The sequence below is a fragment of the Phalacrocorax aristotelis genome, chromosome 8 (genome assembly GCF_949628215.1).
Source record: "Phalacrocorax aristotelis chromosome 8, bGulAri2.1, whole genome shotgun sequence".
In the NCBI taxonomy this organism is placed as follows: domain Eukaryota; kingdom Metazoa; phylum Chordata; class Aves; order Suliformes; family Phalacrocoracidae; genus Phalacrocorax; species Phalacrocorax aristotelis.
In genome coordinates, this window is record NC_134283.1 from 44169841 (window position 1) to 44195776 (window position 25936).

General features: G+C 45.7%; 2 protein-coding genes across 6 annotated transcripts in view; both read right to left on the bottom strand.

The window, feature by feature from the left end:
- Positions 1-10029, bottom strand: part of FNIP1 (folliculin interacting protein 1) — a 71934-nt gene extending 61905 nt beyond the window's left edge. For 2 of the 3 annotated variants that reach the window (XM_075102947.1, XM_075102944.1), the window contains exon 1: positions 9811-10029. In XM_075102947.1, coding sequence (XP_074959048.1) covers positions 9811-9899 — 89 coding nt within the window. In that variant the 5' untranslated portion in view covers positions 9900-10029. The remainder of the gene's footprint in view (positions 1-9810) is intronic. The other variant, XM_075102945.1, reaches the window with a different exon arrangement.
- Positions 10030-14017: 3988 nt separating this feature from the next.
- On the bottom strand, positions 14018-24886 carry MEIKIN (meiotic kinetochore factor). 3 transcript variants are annotated; one of them, XM_075102948.1, is made up of 13 exons: positions 24594-24886; positions 23169-23256; positions 22865-22991; positions 21817-21877; positions 21005-21148; positions 20458-20577; positions 20178-20217; positions 18871-18932; positions 17996-18090; positions 17487-17666; positions 17037-17117; positions 15787-15910; positions 14018-14272 (listed from the first exon to the last, which is right to left on the bottom strand). In XM_075102948.1, exons 1-13 carry the CDS (start codon positions 24763-24765, stop codon positions 14226-14228), a joined length of 1341 nt encoding a protein of 446 aa, XP_074959049.1. In that variant the 5' UTR covers positions 24766-24886; the 3' UTR covers positions 14018-14225. The 3 variants fall into 3 exon arrangements, with proteins under 3 accessions (XP_074959049.1, XP_074959050.1, XP_074959051.1); XM_075102949.1 differs by having other exon boundaries at positions 22865-22949; positions 24594-24885; XM_075102950.1 differs by having other exon boundaries at positions 21005-21094; positions 24594-24874.
- Between the last annotated feature and the right edge of the window lie 1050 nt (positions 24887-25936).

The following is a 25936-nucleotide window of genomic DNA, read 5'->3' on the forward strand; positions in this document are numbered from 1 at the left end:
TGAAGTCAACCTAAAGGTTTAGAAATTACTAAGAGGGGAGTGCGAGACTGAGCGCAGCGCTGTGTGAGCCACCATTTCCATAGGTACCGAGGCTAAAATAGAAACCAAAGCAAGCATATAGCGAAGCAACTGCTCCTGTGGGACATGCTCAAACAATGTAACTTCTCTCTCTTAAAGTGGAAAATGACACAGGAATTGGGGTGAAGATACTGCTCTGGCTTAAACAGGCACAATGCCAAGACCTTAAGTCAGGGCTGAACTGAGCTCAAAGTTTCTTCATTTATCAACTAAAACAGATGGCAGAGAACTGTAATTTGGCTCCTGTTTCTTTCCACAGTTTATATGTCACACAAACTGAAAGGGTAGAGGGTTTGTGGAATTATTAGAAGTTTTATGTTTTGCTGACATTTTGGCTGGAGCAAGGGAAAGACATTTGAAGACACTCGTAATGTGGCACACACAGATCTGGAGGAGTAACAAATACCATGAATGCGCAGGGCACGAACAGTGCCTTTATTAAAGGAAACACCGATTGTTTCCGTGAGGTATTTGACTCGTTTTAGACCAAAATCACTGCTGACAATATTGTGGGAACATCCTGGAGAAACAGAGCAGGATCGGTGGTGTGCGATGGATCACTTCCACACTTTGAGATTGCTGCTCTCAGCAAAGGCTGCCTCCCAGGTCCGCACTCATGCTACAACCGATCACCGAGTATCGTTGGGTTGTTCACTCGTTCAGGCTGAAGCGGACCGGGGTGTCTGCAGCCGAGCTTGTCGGTACCTAGTGACACCAGCATCACTGCAAAGAGTCCTTCGCCTGTCCAAACCGGGGGTTCCTTCCAAGGCCATAGTTTCAAAGATAGATAATACAAAAAAACTGGAGGATACCCAGATTATCACCCCAAAAGCTTCAGGCAAGACTATTTAAAATAAAGAGCTTTTACATATAGTTAAACTGCTTAAGTCTAAAAGTTTAACCTCTTGATAGGGCCATGAAATTACTTTTTCTGAAAAGACAGAAGACTGTACAAACACGTTGTGCTCGTGGATGCATGATATATGCATCCACTGTTAATATTCTATATGTAGTTTGTGTAGTATTTTGTGCCGCAATTCACATGTTTGAACAAGTTTCTCTGTAGCGTATTGAATTCTGAATAATAGTATCTACAGAAGCTATCGGTTTCAGAAAAGAAAAAGGTCGTAATTTTTACACAAATCGGCAGAATTACCCCAATTAAAAGCTTCAGTTGAGCACTAAGAAACAGCACAACGCATTGTTGTAAAAATGAATAAATCCTTTTTGACACGAAGGCTACATAATAACTGTTCACACTTCTACAGAGCAGACCACATTTGGGCATGTATTTTTAGAAATAAGTGATTAATCCTGGAGAGAAAACTGCCCCTTTTGAATCGTTACGGTCACATTCCTTAGGCGCAGCAGAATCACATGTGTATTTTGTGCAAATGAGTTTTTTCAAAGGAAAATTTCTCTCATATGAATTCTGTTACTACTCAGTGTAAGGTGGAGTAGCTGGCGCATTAGCAAGTTATTTACAGATGACTAAAATTACTTCCTGGTTTTGATGGGCATAACTTTTTTTCCCTCCAGCAGATATTTTATAGAATAAGGTTCTCTATCCATACCACAAACTCAATTTTTTTTTTTTTTCCAACTCCTCAGAGACAAATTTTGCTCTCGGCCGATTCTAGAAGCCCAGCACAACCACGCTGTGGATTCGCTGCTGCAACTGAGCTCTGCATTTTTCCTAACGTTACTCACAAACATGTGATCTTGCAGACATTCTGCTCCAGATGTAGCAATAGGAGGGAACACAACTTCTGAGCCTGAAACCACCGTGTGCGTTACTTTCCGCTCATAAAACACACTTCTAAAGTGGTCACCTCCAGCATTCAGCCAAAATTACAACACAAGTTTCAGGCTCCAAGTCATACTGGACCAGTTTATTCCAGAACAGAAGCCTGAATTCATCCAAGCTGTCACCATGAGCATACACTAACTCAGCATACGCACAGCAAAGGACAAGCCCCTTTGAAAACACAAAGGCAATCCATCGGTCGCCCAGAGGCACTGATCATCCCGTGAAAGCAAGGTTCACAACCCGAGCCAGGTAAACACACCTTCAGTCACCAGAACATGAACGGTGGAATCGTTTCAGAAAAGGAGAGGACCTCACAGTGGACAAACAGGTACATACACCTCATGCTCTTGGCACGTCTTCATGCCCCTACGACCTCACCCGGAGTAGGAGGGAAAAAACAGCACTCCTAAGTTTGCAGAAACACCTTCTTACAACACTTTCCAGCGTAACCCAAGTATAAAGAAGCATTTTTACTCTGGTGTACCTACACACACGTTTTCAGACACACAGAAACCATGGCAAGAAGTCAAGGTACTCTTTTTCTCTCACAGTGGAGATGATGGGCCAGCTCACCCTGTCTCCACAGAACAAGCACAGGAGCAGGGTCTGTCTCAGGCCTGTTGGGTCAAACCCACAGGGAAGAGGACAGCAGACATCTGTGTCTTCCAGAGGGAAAACTGCCACACTCGCTTGTCTGGCACATACCATTGAAAAGCCAAGAAAAACTTGAAGTAAAATCAAAGGATTCACCTGATCAGCGGGCAAGATCCAAACCAGTACCATGGCCCGAAGGCCTAACCAGCAGAGATCCCAGCGGTAAGAAGGCACCACGATTCACTCACTACAGCCTCTCCTCAAAAAGGTTTCTAGAGGAAGGAGTTGTAAAGCTGGAAGGGGAACCAAGAAAGCGACTGTTCCAAGGGCAGCTTAGCGAGGCAAGAGACCTCAGACGACCCGTGCCATCCCAGGGGGAGGAAGCAATGTTGCAGGCCAGGAGGAAGCCGAGCACGCGCTGACAGCACCGACCTCGTGATGTCCACCAAGGGCAGTGCGACCTCGTGATGCCAAGTTCTCAAGACACCGCAAGATCCCAACCACCACGGGAGATATCAGTGCAAAAGGCAATAAGGGTGACCTCCTTCTAAAAAAAAAATTAAAACAAAATAGAGGAAATACTGAGCAGAGGGGTTTTTCTGTTCCACTGTTCGTGTTTCCTCTTCCACAGGTGACGGGAAGAAGCTGAAGCGAAGCCCTCACCTGAGGGCTAGGCAGGGTGTGCTCCTACCAGGGCAGAGGAAAATTTTCCAAGGTACAAAGTCAGGCAGACACAAGCAGCCCAACAATTTGCAAAGTATTTGGGTCATTCTCCACGTTTGCATGCACTGAGCACGATGGGGGTACTGATCCAAGTTAATTCCCCTGGATGTGACGCTAATACGAGTCAATAACTATCACCAGCTGGACCACCGACCCTCTGATTTGCAGCTCCTTCACGCACTGTGCAGACCCAGCCTGTGGCACTGCCTTTTTCAGAGCTGGCATTTAACTCTCAAGGACCACATTGGGTCTTTCAGCAGCAACAGTCATGCGTACCTGGAGAAGCACTTGGAGACCTACAGGGTGGTGTCAAGGAGGGCTGGGGGAGTGGCCCCTTCAGCAGAAATGATCAAAACTTTCTCCAGCTCCAGAGGTGCTTACTGGAACCTATTAATTTGTATGTCTCTGCTTCCAAGATGAAAGTTGACTTAAAGCACTGGACGGTACATAAAAGTCCAGATGACAGGAAATGCAAAACAGAATTTGGCAAAAAGAAGTGCTTTAGAAAACAGCAATATATTTCAAAATACAGGCCAATGTCGTTATAGCGATAGCGAAAACTGTGCAAAAATCGAAGTGAAATATTTATTAAAACTTGCCACACTGAAGCTAATGAATACAACCACTCTTCCAGAGATATTACAGAAGAGATGGATTTTTTTATAAAGAACAAAACTTAAGAGACATTACAGGGCAGAAATGAGCTTAATAAAAACACATGAACATTTTGGATGTTTCAGAATTTGAATAGTCTTTAAAACTTACGGGACAAAAGCTTTTTGAATTCATCAGATAACTGGAAATAATGAAAAGCTGGAGCTATTACAAGATGAAGTCCAGCTAAAGCTTTTTTTGAAGATAGACTCCGAGGTGCTGAAATTCCAGGAATTTTACCACTATTGGTGAAAGAATTCTTCAGAATGCCAGAAGCGAACAAATACCAAAACACACTATTTCATTAATAGCAGGTTTTGGTCAGACTGGCTTGACGCATTGACAGCGCTGCTGAGGAGCAACTTTAATAAGCCTTGTTAGGATCACGAATTCACTAGCTGTATTGCTCACGAGGAGTGACCCGGCTTGGCAAAAGATTTGCTTCCCTGGGCTCAGGCAGGCTGTACACAAAGCTACCGGCTGTTGATAGAAAAGGCTTTGAGTGGGTGGAGTGAGATACCTCGTTTGCTGTGGAAGGTAAATTCAGTAAGAATTTTGGCAGCGGTTTTGTCTGTTTGATTGTTTGATGATACTACAGTGTCCAGACACCGCTGGCTCTGAACTCCTTCAGCATCTCATGAAGCCATACTTCAAAAATGGAAAGCAACGAGGCAGTCTGTGGTGGTTATCCCTGCTCTGAGCACAGGAGGAACAAACACAAGACAGTCCCTGTAACAAGTACCACATAATTTACGTCACCAGTGCTAGCCACCTTCAGAAATAATGCAAAAACTTACCAAGAAGTTTTGTGGGTAAAACTTTGACTGGAAAATCAATGTAGAGACAACTTTCATGTTCCTCCTTCACCTTACTCCAGCCTCCACTTTAAAAAGTCCCCAGCTACACATTGTTAGATGTGTCTGAGTCTCATCGCAGTTTATTTCAAGAAATTAACTCCTGGTTCAAGATGCAATTATGGCTTTGTAAGAAAGCGTTATCGCATTTTTGCTGTGCAAGAACAATAGCTCTGCAGAGGAACTGGCTCGTGAAGCACCTTTGTAACACGCATTTCCAACTCTAGGTTTACTGCAATTCCCTTGATGAAACCCGCTGCCAAAAATTATGAGAAAGGAAACAAATCTCAGGATACCATTTAAAGTACTGCCACAGAGAATAGAAAGAGTCTGGGCTGATGGGGGATACTTGCCTAGACAGATTTCAGGAAGTACTACTCTGCAGCCTGCCTCAGGCCTTTAGTATCTCAGGAACCTGGCAAACCGTTCGCTCAATAAAGGAGCGGCACATGTTACCGAAGGGACCAAAGAAAGCACGTTTCCAGGATGTCCAAAAAGGGCCTTCTCTATAAATCAAGAAAAGAACATTTGAAAGTTATTTATTTCTGTTTCTTTCCACTTGGAAAACTGCACTCGTCCTCAGAAATACCCAGATAACCAAAGCAAACTCCTAAGGGAAGAATGTGCCCAAAGATACTCCACATTGTTGGTAAGACTCAAAACTGGAAGGGGTTCTTTCAAGCTTGAACAATTACCGCACAGCTGTACCTCTACAACAGGTGCTTTAACAAGAGCAAAACCAGAGTTTGCAAACATCAGTGGAATGCCCCTCAGGGTGAGACGGTTCTTTCGAGCTCCCTAGATTTTCAAAAAAAAAAAAAGAAAAGAGAGAGAGACAGACCGAAACTTTTATCAAGCTGTAGTGTAAAGAGAACTCCTAATTAATAATCTATCTATCCTCCAGCTAGATGGGAAGGATGTCTAGAGATAGGAGGGAACAAGTATTTGAACTTTATACATGAGATGGAAAGAAACACTGAGTTTCCCCCCCTACATACAACCCCAAAATGTACCAGTCCCATTCCTCTCCCTCTGCAATAGGTTAATAGTGCTCCAAGCCCATCTACTATCTCAAGGGACGCCCTCTCATGCAGCCCTTACAGCTGTATTTACCATTGGAAATCCTGCCCACGGATCTGAACAACAAAGCCTGAGACCTCTGGGTAATCCACTGAGCTTTGGGCTCGTTCTACTGAGCCGCTTTGGAAGAACAACAAGCTGGTTATCAGTAGTTCAGCAGCTCCCTCACTCTCCAAAGCACTGAAGCAGACCCCTAGAAAGCTGGAAAAGAAATAGTAGCTTGAAATCAGTATCTGTGCCGGTCAGTAATGTAAATGTGCAGTGGAATACTCTGTGCACCCATTTAATATTTAGCAGAAACGTGTGGCAGCTTCTGCTTAGTTTAACCAAGTTTTTTGCAAGATTGTTTCCATTTTACTGGGGAAATTTATCAGAAAACTCTGGAAGAGGGCTCATTCCATTGCTATTTAAAAGGGTATATACATTTTAGACAAGTACAGCACACAGCTCATGTGACCAGCTTTATGTATTTTTACAACAGGAATACTTTGATTCTAAAATCCTAGAGAACAACATACCTGAAATCTCATATTCCTAATAACTGTAACAGCCCAAGCCTGGGCTGAGTAATCCTGTCACCAGCAGCCGCCAGTGCCAGATGCTACAATATGGCCAAGAGCTCCTATTTATAGTAAAAGTTACCCCCCGGGGAAATCCACTCACGAGAGCATTATTTGCAGTAGACAGTGGGTACTCTACATGTTGGAACTTAAGGGTTTGTCTCACCTCTTCTCTAGAATACCTGCAGGTGTTTCTGAGTCTCTTGTAAACAAATTTCACCACTAAAATTTTGAATATTCTTGTTCACCATGTGAATGTCGAGCTCTACCAAGAGGTTTCAGCCTAAGGGCCAAACCTGCCAATTGCCCTCGTTTAAACTGAAGAGCTAAAATACTAACATGTGGTGGACCTACTGTGATATCCTAAGCCACCTTCTGTAAAATAAACTACTTTTAGATGTATATATAAAAAAGGCAAACTGGTACATCAGCAAATACTTCACAGTTGCTAACCTTCTGGTCACATCACTAGAACTGCTAACCTCTCCAGCACCTAATTCTGAAGGGTTTTACCCAGTTTGACTAGACCCGGACTCAAAATGTCACACACCCACAGCACTGGAGGAGACTCTGGGCAGGAAAAACCAAAACAAGCAAACAAACAAAATATATTTCCCTTGGAAAGTATTAATAAATTTCTTTCTGAAACAGTGTAAGCTCAGATTAAGTAGAATTTATGTCCTGGTAAATTTTCACAATAAGCCTGACGGAAATGCAAAATAAATTCGTAGTCAAAAAAAGAGCACGCATCATTCTTAAATGTTCTGATGTAATGATGTCACTGCCAGAGTAGTTGGGCTCTTCTAAGTACAAACTATTCACAAAACATATTAAGAGAATTTATGGGGATTTTTATGGGTTTGCTCTACACAGTTGCCTCAGTAAGAGGGCCAAGCTTTCAAAGCAAAGACAGTCAGAAAAAACAGCATTCAGAATATTTGAAAAGCGTTGTTATTTAGAATATAAACAGATAGTAATATATCAATCCATAAATTTAACCTTGCCCCAATTAAATTGGTGAGGCTGTTGCCTTCAGGTTTACTGGAACCAGGAAGTCTACAAATCCAGAGTGCTTGTTTCCAGCCTCTAAAGACCCAAGCTGTAATAACTAACGGTCTTTATTTTGTTTATTATCCAAAAGTTTCACCAGTAGCTGATAAGACCATACATAGTGAGGATTAACTAAAGACTTATCCCCATTTGGAAAATGAAAGCAGCCATTAGGCAACATGCCTAGAGGGCATCTGTATTAGTCTTCAAAAAATAATACCTGGCTCTCCTAAGTCAGAGACGACTCTCCCACCGCCCCCAGAGCCTCAGTCAGAAGAGCCATCAGTCTCTTCCTGGGATTTTAAACCTGTGGGTCCGCCAAAAACTAAAATAAATGCAAATTCACTAGTTACCAGTTGACGGTTCGCATCACAGAGTGAAACAGCACTACATAAACGGAGGAGGGTAAGAGCAGATAGCGTGACATATCTTTTTTAAAGCTCGCATCCAGTTTGGCACAGAACGATGTAGGTGAAGAGGGAAGAGGCCTTGCCAAGTACTCACTCTTGCTCCTTTCAACACAGGCGTGATCCCCACACTTCTGCCCCAGGGTCTGCACTGCAGCTGTTGAATTAACCACCAGCCTCTACACAAATCCATCACTAACAAATGTCTTCACAGGGGGGAAAAGGCAAGGCATTTATACAGAGCAGTCCTAGTGCCCCTTCTCCACCAAGGGGTCTGATCCCAGGATTAAGCTGATTTAGAAAACAAGATGACACAGACGTCATTAAAAGGTTTTGTCTCTTAAAAAAGACCATAAAAAAAGCAACCACCTTCCCAGTAAATAGCAGAGAGGTGAGTGAGCAGCTGTGATCAGTGTCTTTAATAGGTGTGTGCTGGCAGTGAAAGCACTGGACTTCAGGTAGTGTCCAGGACTGTGTCCTGACTCTATAGGGACACAGAAAGACCCATCAATATTCTGTGGAAACCATGATGCTTAAATTACTGCAGATAAACCATTAGCCACCTAAATTACTAAACTGCATCACTGCAGTTAAAAGGAATGTCCCACCACTTAAAATTAAGCCCAACAGTCAGAGATCTCCCTTTACAGAGCAACCCAAGGGCCAGTCATTTGTAGGTCATAAATTTAAAGACAGCAGGTGGGAGGAGAGCTTTACCACAATGTTAGAAGCGTTTCAAGAAGAGCATAACTCTTACTAATGAAGGATATTGCGTTTGCATCCAAGTCGCAAACTCTGCACTTTAAAATGATTTTGCACGTTACCTCTTTGCTACGCCAGCCAGGACTGGGACTGTATCACTTTCGAGCGTAATCGTTACCCCGTCGTGGAGCGGCACTTATTTTACAATCACAAAACGTACCCGTTTCCAAGCTCACCAACCCCTGAGGAGGCCCTGGATAGTTTCTAGGCCCCGGCACAGAAGCCCGAGCGAAGCCTCTCCTCGCACCGAGTCCCCACGCGGGACTGCAAACCCGAGCCGCCACCGAGACCCCACCGAGGGGGTTCGTGACCCCAGAGCAGCCCACGCGACTCGAGGGGACAGGGAAAGGTCTCCTGGAGAAGGGCTGCCTTTCCTGCCTTCCCCGTGTTGTGCTTGGCACCTCTCGGCAGATCCAGTTTTGTTGCGGTTAGAGCATGACAAATTTCACGAGAAAGCCTACACCTCTCTTGGCAGCGACCAAAACTTCACGTTTTCTCTCCCCCTTCCTCCGCGTTTTTGAGGTTGCTCCCTGGGGATCGCCCGCCTCAAGCGGAATGGCGCCTTTCCCCCCTCCCCGGCCTGCAGCATCCCCGGGGGGCCGGCGCCCCCCACCCGCCCCGGGGCGTGGATCGCCATCGGGTGAAAGCCACAAGAAAGAGGCGCCGACGGGCCAAGCTGGGGCTGAGCCCCGCTCCGCTGCGGGCTGCCCGGCGCAGGGGGCCGCCCTGAGGGGAGGCGGGCGCCGAGGGAGGCACGACCCAGCCCTGACGGGAGGCGGCCACCTCTAGGGAGGCAGCGTTGAGGGGAGACGTCCAGCCCTGAGGGAGGGGAGGCAGCCGGGAGGGGACGCAGCCCTGAGGGGAGACGGCCAGCGCTGAGGGGAGGCAGAACTGAGGGGGAGACAAGCATCCCTGAGGGGAGGGGAGGCAGCGCGGCGTCCCCGACGTGGCGGCCCCAGGGGGGCTCCCGCCCAGCGCCCGCCCGAGGGGCCCGCTCCGTGGCACCTCAGCGCCCCCGGGGGCTCCCGCGCCAGGCGCGAAGCTGAGGAGCGGAGCAGGGGAAGCCGCGCCGAGCGGCCCCGCTGCAGCAGGGGCGGCTGCCGAGCGGGAAGGGGGGAGGGCTGGAGCCGGGAAGGAAGGGGGTGCCGCCCGCCCTCCTCCGCGGCAGGGCAGGCGGCGGAGGGGAACTCGGCGGAGAAGTTTGGGGCAGGGAAGGAGAGCGGCCCCGTCGCGGTTACCTGAAGACACAGTCGTCCCTGGCGTCCCTGGCCGGGGAGATCAACCCGTGCTTTTTGTTGAAGAGCTTCTGGAAGAGGGTGGGCGGCATCTTGGGGAGCCGCCGCTGGCCCCCGCCGCCGAGGCGCTGGGCTCCGCGCAGCGCCGTCCCCTCGCCGCGGCTAGTTCCGCCCGCCCGACTCCATTCGGTGTCACAGTCATATGACAGACATTAGTCACTCGGCGCTGCCAGAAGGGGCCGGGCCGGGCCGGCGGGGCGGGACGGGGCCGGCCGGGGCTGCGCGGGCCGCTGAGTGGCTGCGGCGGCGGCCCCACGTGGGGAGCGGAGCCGGGCCGGGGGGAGCCGCCGCCGGAGCCCCGCTTCCCCCGGTGGCTCCCGCTCATAAACGCCCCTGGGGCAGCGCCCGCAGGCCGAGCTGCGGTGTGTGTGTGGGGGGAAAGGACGGACGGCCCGACCGCCGCGGGTCTCCGCCCGGCCCGAGGTGTTCCCCCCACCTCAGGGCTGGGCAGCGAGGGGCGCTGATAACGCGCCGCTGGTGTGTTTCCCCTTCTCCCGAGGAGAGATAAAGACGGAGGCACCAGAAAGGCTAAAAGAGGTCAAGATTTAGGCGTCGAATCCCCTCCCGCACGCGGCGCTTTAGGGACTTTCCAGGCAGGGGGGCAGCAGCGACGGGTGACTCCTTTTACCCCTAAACGCAGAAAATGCAGCTGCTGCCCGTTTTCTTCCTCCCGAGCAGAGGAAGCGATCGTCCCACGGCAGTAACAAGTAGCGCAGCTCACATGCGCTCAGTTCGGAACACGGGGCAGGTGGACCGCGTGTATTTGCCTGCAGACGAAGCCATCGTTACAACTGAAACATCCCTCTACAAAACAGTATTTAGGGCGTAATACCCAGCAGGTGAATCCAGAACAAATAGATGAGCGAAACAACAACAACAAACCGCTTTATAAAATCAAAAGGATCTGCGGATTTTTGCAAAACTCGTTATTAGTGTTTAAGTGAAACACTGCTTACAGTTAACAGCCTCCTTCAACATCTCACCGCTCAGATACAACCACTACTATAAGTTTAATTAAGAACTGACAAAACTGACTCATCTGCTTTCCCTGGAAAATGGAATTAAACTAAAACAGTGTATGATGTAAGATTAAATTAAGCAGATTATTTTTAAAAGGCGCAATTTAGTGCATGTGTAACTTATCTATATAATGATTCCTGGCAATCAGCCATCTGTAGGAACTTTGTTTTTCATCTACTAGGAGTTGAAATAATTCTAATAGAAAATAGGAATTAATGTTTAGATGTACCTTCCCCCCCCCTCTTCTGTATGGAAGATACACCTGCCTGCACAGATTTACAGATGACCAATCTTTACGTCCTTCCACCACATGAAAACCTCCTAGCTTCAAGATGGGCATGTAAATACAGCCTCAAATATAGAAAGTCCTCGGGGAACGCTACGAAACAATAGAGTTTTGGACAGGATATACAAGTCAGCTTTCAGGAGTTTCACAATTTGCAGCGCTGCAGATTTAGCTAATCTCAAGTGCATGACAATTCAAGCTCATAGAGTCCCTTTAAAAGTAAAAATTAAGCTGTTCCGAAAATCCTGAATTAATAGTAAGGGATGCTGATAGGTTTGATTGACATGCCTGAATCGAGGGAGCGGAGGACAGAGTGTAAGAGAAAAAGGGATGAACACCGGTTTCATCACCCACTTTCCCATAAAAACCTCCCTGTAGGCAAATCTTCGTAACTGCACAGAGAATATAAATGTCAGCTTCGTTCTTTGTTCAGCACGGGCTGCTGTGGGCCCCAAACCTGTCTCTTCTGTCTTTAGAGATTACGAACCAAGACGGAACCATTTGCAGGCGAGGTCTTTGCCCTCCAGCAGCTAGTACGCGTACCCCTACGGCACTCACTCCAGTGCAAGAGGCAAACATCTCTCTTTGACGCCGAGCACTTTAAACCAAAGTCTCCTAGAAGACCACTTCAGATAACAAAAATAACCAAACAGCATTAATGAGAAACCTCTTTCAGATTTAGGTATAATACATGACTAAAGATGCATCTACAACGTCCAATTCCTAGTGATAAAGTGTTATCACAGCTCTTGCGTGGACTGACTCACTGCAAGCGGTTCCATTCAAGCCATTACGGCTTCATCGTGTCTAGGACGTGACAGAGCAGCCCTGACACTGCGCAGATTCCTCTCCCGAACCACTGCACAAATAAGCTCTTCTGTGCTACCCGTTAACTGGCTGTGACCCGTAACCTTTCTCCACTAATATGGAAAAGCCAGTTTCCACTTTGAATGAAATTTTATGTAGTCATTCTTCAGTTTAAAACCAAAACATGGGAAAATGCCTTCCCTTTGAGAAAAGCAGAACAAGAGTAGATATTGTTGCAGCCTCAAAATGAATAAAATTTCCTTCCCTGGGGCAGAGAGCTAGCCCGGTAATTAATTATACTTTCTCCAAGAGCCAGCCAAAAGCTGAAAATAAGCAGCAATGCTTTTGCAACTGAAGGGAAGGACAAGAGAGACTGTGGTTCATGACATTTGCGCCCTGCTGTACAGCCTCATCACATCAAGGACGACAAACCTCAGCAATTTTCAGGCTGCTACAGCCAACTCCACAGTTACAGGCCATGTTTTCCTCACTTGTTCTCTCCAATGAGTTTGTCAGTATTAGTCTGTTTCTTGTATAGGAACTACAAAATGGTTTGGGGCAAAGTGCTTTTTCCTAGGACTCCTAGAATACCCTTAGGATAAACACCTCTTGTTCTAGACCATCCTTTACTTGAACGACCATCATAACCGCAATTTACTACACACGCAACTTTCAATTTTGCTTAACCCTACATCAAGGAGCTCACCTCTATCTCCTAGGGGCTCGAGATTCTTGCATAATTACCAATGGCTTACTATTTGCAAGAATGAGGATATTGATAATTAGAAGCACACCTGAGAGGATTGCCAACGAGTTTTTGGCAGAACTCATTCTACTAATGCTCAAAGGAAACATAACTTATAGCATAATTTTTAACCTTGAGCCATACAGTATGTTTATACAATACTTGTTCATAGACTGATCTAGCAGCATTTATTTGCACTTCCTTCTACCCCAGAGCAACAGGAAAAGGCGCAGGGTCTGAACTTTAACAGATATTTTCAAATGTAGACAAACTAATTGACGTAGTGGATTTTATACATCTTCTTGACTTGCTTTTTTTGGAAACACAGACCTATTTTATAGGGCATGAATATTCTGGGTAATAATACTGAGAAACAAACTCCGACTTCAAGAGGTTTGGAAAGCCATACTATCATTCTAAAACATTGAAAAACTTCCTTATGACTACAAAAGGGTCAAGGTAAGGGGTGTTGTAGTGAGAACACTGTAGGGATCCAAATTACTTTAGCGTACAATGAATGCAACTGCTCTTCTCCGTGTTTTCTGAGGCATTTAGCACGCTGCTGAACAACATTTCATAGAATCATACATCATTTATGGATTAACAATCCACAGGCTGTACTGGAAGCACTGGGAATCTAGCCTAAGTGCCAGCTAGCGTGAGCAGTAAGCTAAATATCCAGAGTGCCAATAGCATGAGACAGTTCAGCTATAAAAGGTTTTTCCATCCTTGTATTCATGTAGGGCACCTACTTCCACTGTGCACAAGTCTGAAGCCACTAGAAGAAACAGCGGCTGAGATAGGTGATCTAATGCAACAACGGAGGTGAAATGGGAAGGACTCCGAGATGGCTGTGGATGTGCCTCGAATGGCAGCAGTGCTGATCGTAAACAGCCAGCCGTGCTGCAGCGAGGGTAGGGCGAAGGCCACTTCCAGTCACGTTTAGAGATCAATAGCCCTGTACCTCCAAAGTTCTGCAGACCGAAGTGTTCGCGTAGTTTAACGGTAGCACGCTGTTGACTCCTGAGAGTACACGAATGCTTCACGTACCCATTTTCAGGACACGCAGTTACCTTTATAAAGAGTGTTAACGCTTCTTAACTCAAGCAGAGGTCACATCTTTAGATGCTAATGCTGCTAGAGAAATCCAGAAATCTTGGCACAGCAAGAGGCAAAAATAATTCCATTAATACAACTTGGTCTGCTGTTCTGGAGTCATGCTTTTCAAAAATCTAAACTAACCTAAGAATCATCTTTATGAAGTCTTACAGAACAACACCCAGAATACGATCTAGTTGCTCGTACAAAATAATTTAATATTAAGTATTTGAGTAAAGTATTTACAAGCTTACTACAAAGCATTATACAAAATTTCAAACAATGTATATGCCAAAAAAAAAATACGGCCATTAATTACTGGTTAGTAGTTCTGTTTCACCTCCCTGCCGCAGCAGCAAGACCGTTATTTCTTCTGCTGAGTCCTGCTGAAACCCAGAAATCTCATCTGTGTTTACAGTAGATCCAGTTTTTGGTACTCGTAATAATATCTGGGGAAAAAGTGAGAAGTTAAATACTGTCAATAAGTGCCCATTCTCAAGTGTAAGAGAAAGCTCATTGGTCTGACAAGCTGTTCAGATGCTCAGCATCTATGCTAGAATTTGTTTTGGAGGAATCCGAATCCTGTAGGTCAACTGCCAGCGAGAAGAGAACGATAGTTTTGAGCGTATGTGCATGCCTAGTGAAAAAGAGCATCCCTGAAAGACTCCTTGAGCAGAGACTAAAACATCCAGCATAACCCCCCACCACCACCTCTAGGCAGTCTAATTCCTGATTCCCAGGTTCCTCTAGAAACACAGCAACAAAAGCAAACTTTCGTTCTGACACCACCGCCTGCTGACTGCAGGAATCCACTCGCCCAGCAAGCACAGCCTATGTTCTGTGGTACCACAATTCGCTTGGGCACGTGACTTAACATCCTTGTCGTCCTTGTTCTTTGGTCTGTACAGAGCATCAGATGGTTGTCATTAATTAACACAAACACTTAGAAGCACTTCCCTGCGTTCTCAGACACTGAATGTACTCAAGCTGTAATAAAGTAGGAGAGTATTTGGACCTAGGAAACCACAATTCCATTATAAATTTGTGTATATTCAGTATTTTTGAAAGCCAGTATGATTATGAAGTGTCTCTGTATTAAATTAAAACAGTATAAATGACAAATATAACTTGCAGAAAACTTGCAGGCATCGTCTGTCTGTAGAGAACGACTTTAAACTTAGGAAGACGTATGCCATCCAGTGGCACACTGAGAAACTTCAAGAGAGACTGGACCAGAAGGGGATTTTACTCCTATGGTAGCGATGAGACCATTTGGTACCCGTTTCTTGTTTTTATTTAATAAAAATCTAGGAAGTGAAGAAAGGAGCTTCTCCTATGTTGAGCATCTCGGGAGAAAAGAACAGGAACCTTTAGAGAAAAACTGACAATTTTTAAAGAAAAACATACCCTCTTACATGAACTACTTTCAGGGGGGAAAAAATACTGGATGCTGAAGAGCTCAGTTTAGCTGAGAAAGACACAAAACACACAAATGGCTGAAAGCTGAAGTCAGATATATTCACCCTAGAAATAAGGCACAGGACAATAATTGACTAAACAAGCTGGTATCTTTTCTAGGGAGTCTCCATAATGGCAGCGAAGCTCAAAGTTCTGTTTAGGAGTAACTTGAAGAGCTGCAGATATTCACAGAGTTACCTAGGAGCACCTTCTGGCCTGAATGGTCTAGCCTGTGAAACGGCTAGGTTGTATTAATCGCTATGCTAAAGATCCTTGGAGGAGAAAACGTTAGTGTAGTTTGTCAGTGAAGTACTGCTGCGCGGGAACACTGTTAAGTCAGAAATCTGAAGTTTTCAGTTTCTTTTACTCTTTAGCCTTGTGACTTTTCCAAATATTCAGACTTAAAACCAAACAAAAAAAAAAAACCAAACCAAACCCAAACACCTTTAAACACTCAAATAGCCAGTTACAATCTGCACAGTGAACCAACTCTATATTCTGTTACCTTCAGGCACTCCTTCGGGCAGGCGGAACGCTTCTGTGTTAACTGGAATTTGGTGAAGTCTGGAAGGCCTCCGGCACGGTGAGGTTCTGACAATAGAACAGATTTCTTGTCTGCCACACAGAGGCTGAAAAGATTAATGACATTCTGTTCACATAACTATTTCCATTGAAGAAAGAGTCTTCTAGCTTTCTTCTAGGGAAATTAGAGCTGACATGCAGACTTCGAGGGATGTCATTAGGAAAGATTTAAGACTACTTCCATACACTTAATATGCTATCGGAAAGGGTGATGGAAAGCTTCAAAGCTTAAATGTTTTCTTCAGCTCTTTGTAATACTCTAAGGCTCTAAAATATAGTACATTACAAACTAGCATGCCAAAATTGGATGTGAAGAGTGCAGTAAAATAAGAACTGAAAAATATCCTTTTCTTCTGGACTTTTGAGGAATAATTTCTTTTTCCGACTCAGAGATGCAGGAAGGATTTCTTCTGAATTTACATATGGACCTGTGGTATTCGGGACTAGGTCTTCCCCAGGTGAGGCTTTGCACACTGATGACAAGCTAAGCTACAGCTCCACCAAAATAAAAACCATAGAGCAATAACTACCCAATTAAATGATAGACAATTCAAATTGGCCAACGCTTGCTGGGTCATGCTTCAAAAATACGATTTAGGACTCCAGTGATTCCTGTCTTCAGCCTCCAACAAGACCCTGACGTTCTCTATTTGTTAATCTGGTATCCATGAACCCGCGTGTGCTCGCAACAACACTAGGAAAGCCCAGGATGTTTTCCTGCCCAATAATCTGGTGCAAAATTAAGCAGTCTTTCTATTGTAACTGTTTCCCTTTTTCTGAACAATTTATAGTTTGCTGATTTGGTTGGGACCTATGGCATGAAAGTGACAGAGACGTCACCTCCCTTCCTGCCGAGAGAAGCAGTAGTGCAACACTACCTGTACTGACAAAGAACTCAGACTGGCACTGAAATAGCAAGTTTGTTCGTATCAAAGGGGTAACGCAAGGAAGGTTACCAGGTGCTGGTTTTACATTAGATGTGGCAAAAATACAAAGCAGACGCCGTAGGGTTTTGTTGTAGTTTTAAAACTGTTCAACTGATTGAATTCAACGTGCAGTTTGTTGCGCAATTTGTATTGTCGCACAAGTACAGCCAGAATTGGACTGTGCCGTGAAGAACGATTTGCTTGGTTTTAATGGTCAAAAATAAAAAGTATAAGGATAGACACTCACATCTAGCTCCGCAGGCTGAGCATATCCGGGATTTTTTAGGGCTTTATTTTCCTCCATGATCAGCATGGTGGAACTCATTTTCTAAACAAAGCCAGAGAAGAATGCAGTATCAGTTTCCAATTCTTTGCTGTTTATTAGTAGTCCTTGGTCTTTACAGCATTCCCTAGTACACAATACTATAACAACTCCATTTAGAATTACTAATAGTTCTTAGGCTTTAACTACTGAATTCCTGTCATTCACTTTTTTTGGTCTTCAGCTCTCCAAAATTAAGACAAAGGATTGTTTTACTGCAGCAGAGAACACGCACATTTCAGGTCCCCATCACAACTAGGGCATAAAGCACTTCCCACCACTTCTCATACTTAATTTTAACTTTTTTCACGATTCAAAACTTTCACTTCGACGTTATGCCTTTACTAACCAGCGGGGCGCGATGGGAACACTCACCACCAGAACATCTGTCCGTGCGGGTGGCAGTACTTCTGCTGTCAAGCCCACCGATGTGGCTGAAGCGTCTCCTGGGGCACCAAGCTGACCCAAGGACAACGTACCTTCTTCCAATGCATCAGAATTTTCTTTTTTTTTCTTACACTCCAGCCTTTTGGGTTTAGCAGTTTGATTGTCAGGCTGAAGGGTGAAACAATTACACTGTGCATTACAAAGTGAATCTCCCTAGCGCAGTAAGCACTAACTGGGTCCCACTGTCACAGCGAGGTCTACGCAACTGATTCGGTATCACTGACACAGTCAGTCGGAAAAGCAGTGAGCTGAGGGGGCGCCCATGACAGTTACTGCTCCCCAGAGGCAGAGGCAAGCTACACCTTCACTCTCCGCCGCCCTCTGCAGGCTCCCCTTTCAAGGGAACTACTACCTGCCTAGGTGGAGTCTTCCACCTGCACAAGGAAGGAGCAAGTCATCCATGTTACAACCTGGCTGATTTATTAAGCATCTTTCACCTTTTTTTCCGGTCCTAACGGTGAAGAACAGCGCATACCAGTTTTTAGGTTTGGAGTTCTCTCTCTTGCAGCTGTAATTTTACAGACTTTTTTTCCTGTGATAAATTTCCAACAAATTAATTAATTTTGAGGCAAAGACCACATCTAATCTCCAACCCATGTCTTACAGGATGGTTTTCAAAGAGGGATCATTCCAAAGCCACCCATGGAAACACACTTCCTCCTTTCAATATAATCCTCATCTCCCTCTCCCCACCAACAGGGCTGCTTGACTCCTCTCCCTTTCCTTGAGGAAACAAGGTTGCTTATTAATCTTACGTTCACCTGGCTATTTACTGCTAGACACACATACTGTGGGAGCGGAGGAATTGCATAATCACAGCAGCCTTTGCCAGTGGCAATTTCTGCTGCTATTACAGTCCAAATTAAGCAGGGGAAAATTATGTGGTACCTGGGCTGTAGCCAGAACTGCATCAGTCACAGAACTGTAGTTACATGAGGGACTCCTAATACTATTTGTGAAGCTGATATGAATTAAGTTGAAGTAAGAAGCACAACACAAACACTTCTGTTCCTGGATAAGTTAAATAAGAAATGCTAATTTTCATTGCACAGGTGATTAAGTGGAAAAACGCAGGGTTTGGGGTTTTGAGGTTTTTTTGTTCTTCTCCCAACACATTAATTAGGACCAAGTCTTATTTAAAGGGAAGATTTTTAATTCACACCTTCCCTTCTAGACACAACCGAGCTTAGCCTGTGCCAGCGGGACAAATGACCCAGTGGGAGCCTGGTTCTGATATTTTGCCATCAGTTAACTTTGGGTAGAATATTCTGTTGTCTCACAGCTAGTACAACTGCTTCAGGTCATATTTTACCTGCCAGAGTAGTTGAAACACTTAATGCTGAAGAACTGCAATTGCAGTTTGATGGTCTCTTTCTAGGAGAGGGGAAAAAAAAAAAAAGTAAGTAACTAGAATGAATGAATGTGAACGTTAAAAAAAACAATGTATAAAAAGATCATAGGAAAATACAGACTGAGTGAAAATGGATAAAGCTTATTTTTAAAAATATTATCACTGAGTTACTTGGTCACCTTTACAGTTATTTAACAGTTTATCATGAAGTCACCCAGCTTATTCTGAAGGTACTTGCAATTTAAGACCCACAGAAGACATTCACCGAAGCATACTAGGACAGAACACGTTTAAGGAGGATACAGGGGAAAATTAGGTTCACAAGAAAATTCAGCTTGAATTTTGTAAAGATCTGTAACACTAAGATTAGTATGAGTTATGAACAGAAATATCGACACATAAACCTGGAAACAGCAGCACAAGGGTTAAAAGAAAGGATACTGTTCCTAGAAAAACACTCATGTTACTCAGATTTTTATGTCAGGACCTGAAGGCGGCACTGTGACAAGGCCAAGCATAGCAGATGCAGTGAAAACCCCGCATTGTGATAAAACCACAACACAGATGACCTGTCAACAGAAAACCTGGCATCCTAACAGCAGGAGGGTGGCCACAGGGTTCCAGCATATCACATACACCATTCCACTTCCTGGCAGATGTGTATTCCAAAGGAAAAACTGACGGCAGCAACCTGACCTGAGATCTATGAAGGCTAAAATCAGCAAGATTCTGGAGCAAAGGAGTGCCCCAGATAAGCTGATGATTCCTAAAGAACATAAAAGATCTGTGCAAAATCTAAGTGTGTCTTGGGCAAGCCCAGAACACCAGAGACTTAACAAGGTGACACTCGTACTCGGTGCTGCACAGGCAACGCTGGCCTGTGCACCTGGGCACACACACCTCACTGCCTGGGCCCGAAGGAAATCTGACAGAGTAAGTGCAACCAGATAAAAGCAATTTCCTTCGGGTTTTTGTAAATAAAGATCACCTTCCCATAAAATAAAATAACATAAAATCCTTCACTGAGTTTTCTTACATTGATTTCCCTAAAGCTGGCAAGACCGAAACAAAAGTCTGTAAGGCAAACTCTTACCTGACTTAATGCACCAGTTTCAAAGTTACTGAGGACACAGGCAGCTGAAACTCAACAGAAGTGTTTGCAGGATCAGAGGCTTATTCACACTAGCCTTTCTTTCAAATATCATTCAAAAAAAAAAGAGAAAAACCTGAACATTTAGGTATATCGAAGAGTCTGCTTTGCAGATTACCTTCTAGTGCATTGGTCTTGAAAATCCTCCAGCACAGGTTCTAAAAAATATAAAAGCTAAACTTAAAAAAAAAAAACCAAACCTAAGCAGACCGGATAATTTTTAGTGCACACTAAATTAGAGAGCAAAATATTAGAAGCAAGCACAGACCACTAACGGAGCTGTTCCCAATTACACATACAGGCCTTAAATGAAATTATTACATATTTTATACAGGTTCCTCACACTAGAGTGAAGTTTGCTTATGTAGACATTCTCAAGTATTGTAGAAAATAATTACCTAATATTGCTGAAAAATTTGAGATCTGTGGTATCTTATCTATGGTCACTGCTTTGCTGGAGTCCAGGAGGGTAGAGTTCTTGTATTTGCCAGAGTTCTCAGAGTAAAAATTACTTCTTTCTGGACATAAAAGATGTAAGTGCAAGTTTCTTATGCTGAAATTCACTGGGTTTTGTGCCCAAACTGAAAGCAACCACATTTACAGGACAGGAACTTGAAAGCAGAGTGAAAGCACTTGCTTGACTCAAACGGCCACAGAAAAGTTTGAGAGGAATTTCACTCAAAGCAGATTTGTTAGTCATCCCCAATAAAAAGCTTGTGTCAACAGTGACTACTTTGCGTTTACAGTACGATTCAAATTACACCAGGGCCTGATTCACTCTGGACTGGAGGACCAGATATACAAATCCCATGTCAAGCAAAGCCTGGCTGGTAGCAAACATCCGACCTGGTGAGTCACACCAAGGAAGGCCACTAGCCTTTCTGTTGTAGCTAGTCCCCCCGCATTTTCTACATAAAATAAAGCTCAAAAAAGCAGAAGTCTCACCTGAAGCATCATCTCTGAATGTTTCAGGGGATGGGCAACTGTTCAGGCTGTCACTAGCACCTGTGTTATAATCTGCAGTTGAATCCACATCTAAACAGTGTAGGAGAAAGGTTGAAACACCTGTGGGAAGAGTCATTCCCGTACCTAGAGAAAGAGGCAAAAGAGGCAGCTACCAAAAAAAAGAACAAAGCAGCATCATCTTGTACAAACCATCCGGGATTTCCTTATCTAACTTTCATTCCTGCGATGAGCTAAATATTGTCAAGTCAGTATCTTGCACTGATTCATAACACACTTAAATAAATAAAAGGTGTCCTGAAGCCCAGTTTACACCACCATAATCTAACGGACGACTCCTTCCTTGCCCAAGGCTCACTAGAAATACTTGAAGAATTTAGCCTCTGATAAGGTAATCTTTAGCCAGGTTTGTTTTCAGAAGGACAAACTATTTAGGCACAAGCTTTTAAAAATGCAGGTTTGAATAAACAGAAGAACTCATGTCAATGATAAAACCAAGATCATGTGCTTTTCAGCAGGCTGGGCTCGGGACTGTCTCAGATCCTGCAGGGCTCCTATCCCGCTTGTGCTGCCTGCAGTCAACTCATGTGACCCAAGCTGTGTGCTGGAAGACGAGGCAGAAGTCCAGTGGCCTCCAAACCTCCACTTTCTAACATCACGCAGTCAGAACCACGACAAGAAGAGCAAACCAGTACTTTTACAGAACTATAATTAAAATTATAAAATTAATTTTGTATTTAGTTTTACAGATATAAAATATATTTAGTAACATAATGCATTGCCATTATACTCACTTGAAGTCCCTTCAGCATTTTCCAAACTTTCTTTACTGTCAGAGTTGATTATCAAGGATTCCTAAAATTAAATGCCCAGTACAAACAATCTGAGAAGACTGGAGGTAGACAAGGAAATGCAATTAAATGTATTCCTACACTAGTAGATGCTCAGAAATTTATTGCCTGGTACTTCAGCACTTACACCTGCTATTCACAGTGTAATTTGTATCAGGGTTTTTCACACAGCATTAACAAGTCTGCAGTCTGACTTACAGCTCTAAAATTCATAATGAATACCCAGTAACATGATCCTACAACCTCTGCTGGATGAGACTTCTAGTAGGCATACTGACATCAACTGACAGTATGCATAAGGCAGCAGTGGAGTAATGAATTTCCCTGTCTTTTATATTTTTAGAGGTACTATTCATGCCGCTCACTTTCAGATTCCCAGATTGCTCCCAAAAATTCAAACTGTGTGGTTTGAATAGTAAATTCTATGAAACTAAGCATTTGCAGGAGATGTAAATGATCGGTGGACTCCAAAGAAGAGCCAACATTTTAAAGAAAAATAGTTTTACACCAATATCACTCAAGCCCTTTGCTATATCAGCTTCCAGTCTGAGCACACCTGATGAACTATTTTCCCACCACGGCAGTATTAACTCTCCTATAACGCTTCTGCTCAGCCATCACAAAATACTTTGTTCCACTTGTACTAACACGAGGAAGAGCACAATAGTGACTTGCCAAAGGTCTGTGTCTGAACTGGAAGCGAGCAATTCGCTGGAATCGCTCTCTAATGAGCTTGCTATGGCCATTCCTCATTAAGGATAATTAGCGTGGATGTTTTTCCATGCTACCAATAGCTCCAACAGCTTTTATTCTGGCCAAAGACCCAGGAAAACATCACCAAAATACAGGACCAAGTTCAGCCTGAAAAATGTACACACACATAACTCACAGGAAATTCTACTTGCTTAAAAAAAAGAATTTACCATGTCACAGTTCTTTCATTTAGCCTCCATAAATTACTAGCGGATAAAGAACAAGACAGCAATCCCACCTTCAGCGGTTCAGTGCTTTCTTCTATTTTCTCTTCATTTTTTTCCAAGTCTGTGGCTGCTTGGACGCTCGCTCGCTTGCTGCGGCTGAAGAGCAGACCCAAGCTCAGTACACTGAGCCACACTGTTCTACAGGAAGGTGACAAAAACTACAAAATATCTTTATGACGTGCCAACAAATAGTCTGACAAACATCAGTTTACCGAGAATTCAGACTGCTTGCCTCCAAGAGACATCTCATGCAGGCAAAACAATCTGAACCATTAGCTAGCGCTAGTAACGGTGTATCTGAATGCATTAACAGACCTTTGGTTGGATGAATGGTCCACTCCAGTGACTTCAAGATTTTCTTTAATTTTTGATAGGCCTTTCACACTGAACTTGCCCTTCAGGCCTAGGAAAGAACAAGTATTTAGTTCAGTGATTTTAGTTTTAGTATTAGAATGTAGATTATTTCTAATGGCGCACCTTTAGCTGTTCCCCCTCTTCCCTGCCCATAACAATTTTTGACACTATTATCACAAACACTGTAAAGTCTGAATTTGCTTTATTATTTTTACCCAAGCTCTCTTTTTATCAGTACAAGACCAAACAAAAAAAAAAAAAAAGCAGACTTCAAGAAATACTTCATGTCGTTTAGAAACATCTTGATTAAAAAAAAGAAACAGCCACTTTGGAAGTGACCTTTACCTAGGTTCAAAGTAGTTTGAGTCTAAATCAGTTTTAAATGGATTTTACTAAGAGCACTGTAAAAATTTCTACATAAACTGGTCCTCCATGTATATAATCCCAAAGGCCACAATGACACAATTACTTAGGAACCAGCAAATTTCAGAGAAAGATTTTCTTCTCCTAAAACCACTTTATAAGTTGTTTAGCTTTGTGTTTTATTTTCCGTATCCAGGAGCTAGAAACAGCCGAACTTTCTGGAGTTACACTGCAGCTGTAGCCATTAGGTACAGAACAATACTGAACACCTACGACAGCACGAACCAGCAGAGCAGGATCAAGACAGAAACTAACATTCATTGTAGCCCGTAACAGTAATTTAAACTTTAAATTATCAAGATCAGCGTGGGACCAAGACATCCCACACTGCTCGTCCCCATTCACTTGATCAAGTTACGCTATTACTGTCAGCCTTTACTTGAATCCCACACCTTCCCCTCACACCGCAATTTAAAACTTAACTCGAGATCGGCTGAACTGTATTCCACCTTTTGTGGAACAACTTTCAGCATTTTTTTGAAAGTATCCTCTCAAAGGTGTCTTCCCATTTCTAAAGGAAGTTATGGGGGGGGGGGGGGAGATACCCTACACAAGGAAAATCCCTTTTATTACTAGCAGCTAAAGCAGAGGAAGCAGTCCTGTTTCCAGCTCAGCTGCCTGCTTTTCCACGCCCTCAGGGACACGGATAAGCACAAACCTCCTCACAGAGGAGTTTGGCTGGACGCGAAGGGCGAGGAACCCAGGGCTGGGGGGGGGGAGGCACAGCATTCACTGTTCTAAGCGCCTTCCCCGGAGGGTGACTTAACCCGCCCCGCAGCCCAATCCGCGCCTCACACTGCCACGACCACACAAGTACTGGAGAAAGCACAGCACAGGGCTGGCCCCCCACCTCCCGCTCCCACCCCCGGCAGCCGCTGCCCGGCTGCCGCGGCGCTTCCCCCGGCACCCCGGGGCTCGGGAAGGCCGGCGGCGGGAGGGGGGGGACGGAGGGAGAGCGCTTACTGCCGGGCTGCGGCCCGCAGAGGCCCGCGCTCCCGAAGAGGCGCCGCCGGCACGGCTCGGAGGCGCCGGCCCTGCCCGGGAAAGCGGCCGCCCCCGGCAGCGGGGACGAGCGACGCTTCTTCCGCGGTGCCTTTCCGCCGCGGGCCGCGCTCGGCCGGCGGCACCGCTCCATGGCGGACCGCGCCTCCGCAGCAGCCCCGGAGAGACGCGGCGGGGAGGCGGGCGCCGGCTGCCCTCAGGAAACAACCGCCCCCGGCCCGGAGCCCTCCGGAGGCACCGGGCCTCCCCGCCCCAGAGCCAACCTCCCCCTCCCGCCGTTGGGCCGGCGAGGGAGGACCCCCCCGCCCCTCCAGCCCGCATGCGCGGCGCGGCCGCCCCGCCACGGCCGGCAGCAGGCGGCGCTCTCGGCCCTGAGGCGGCTGGAGCGGCTGCGGGCGCCGCGGCGTTCGCACAACCGTACGGTGTCCTGGGTGTGAAGGGACCCGCAAGGCTCACCGAGCCCAGCTCCCGTCCCTGCACAGGACACCCCAAATTCACACAGTGTCCCTGAGGGCCTTGGCCAAGTGCTGCTTGAATATCGCCAGGCTGGTGCCGTGATGCCTCCCTGGGGAGCCTGTGCCAGGGCTCCACCACCCTCTGGGGGAAGAACCTTCTCCTAACGCCCAGCCTCACCCTCCCCTGGCACATCTTCCTGCCATTCCCTCGGGCCCTGGCGTTGGTCACCAGAGAGCAGAGACCAGCCCTGCCCCTCCTCCTCCCCTTGGGAGGGAGCTGCACAGCGCCATGAGGGCTGCCCTCGGCCTCCTCCAGGCTGAACACACCAAGGGACTTCAGCCGCCACTCGTACCGTTTCCCCTCTAAACCCTTCACCAACTTAGTGGTCCTTTTCTGGACACTCTCCAGTAGCTTTATACCCTAATGTCCTGTGCCGCCCAACACTGCCCGCAGCCCTCTAGGTGAGGCCGCCCCAGCGCAGAGCAGAGCAGGACAGTCCGCTCCCTCACCTGGCTGCAATGCGGGGCTCGATGCACCCCGGACATGGCCCGGCATCCTCCAGCCCTGCCCGAGGGGACCAATGTGTCCCCGCAGGGTTGGGAAGGTGGTGAGCATCACCCCACAGGGGGGGCTGGCACCATGGCTGGGGGAAGCCAGGTTGTGGTCGAGCCCCGGGCAAGGAAACCTGGAGGAAGATGGTGGCAGGAGGCGTCAGGGACGGTTAGTGTCCTTGAACCAAACACCAGCCACCAGTTTCTGATGCAGAAATTGAAGTGCATCATTGCCCACGAATAACCCTGCCTGGTCCTGCTCCTGTTCCTCTGCTACTGGCATTTACAGGGGTGTAC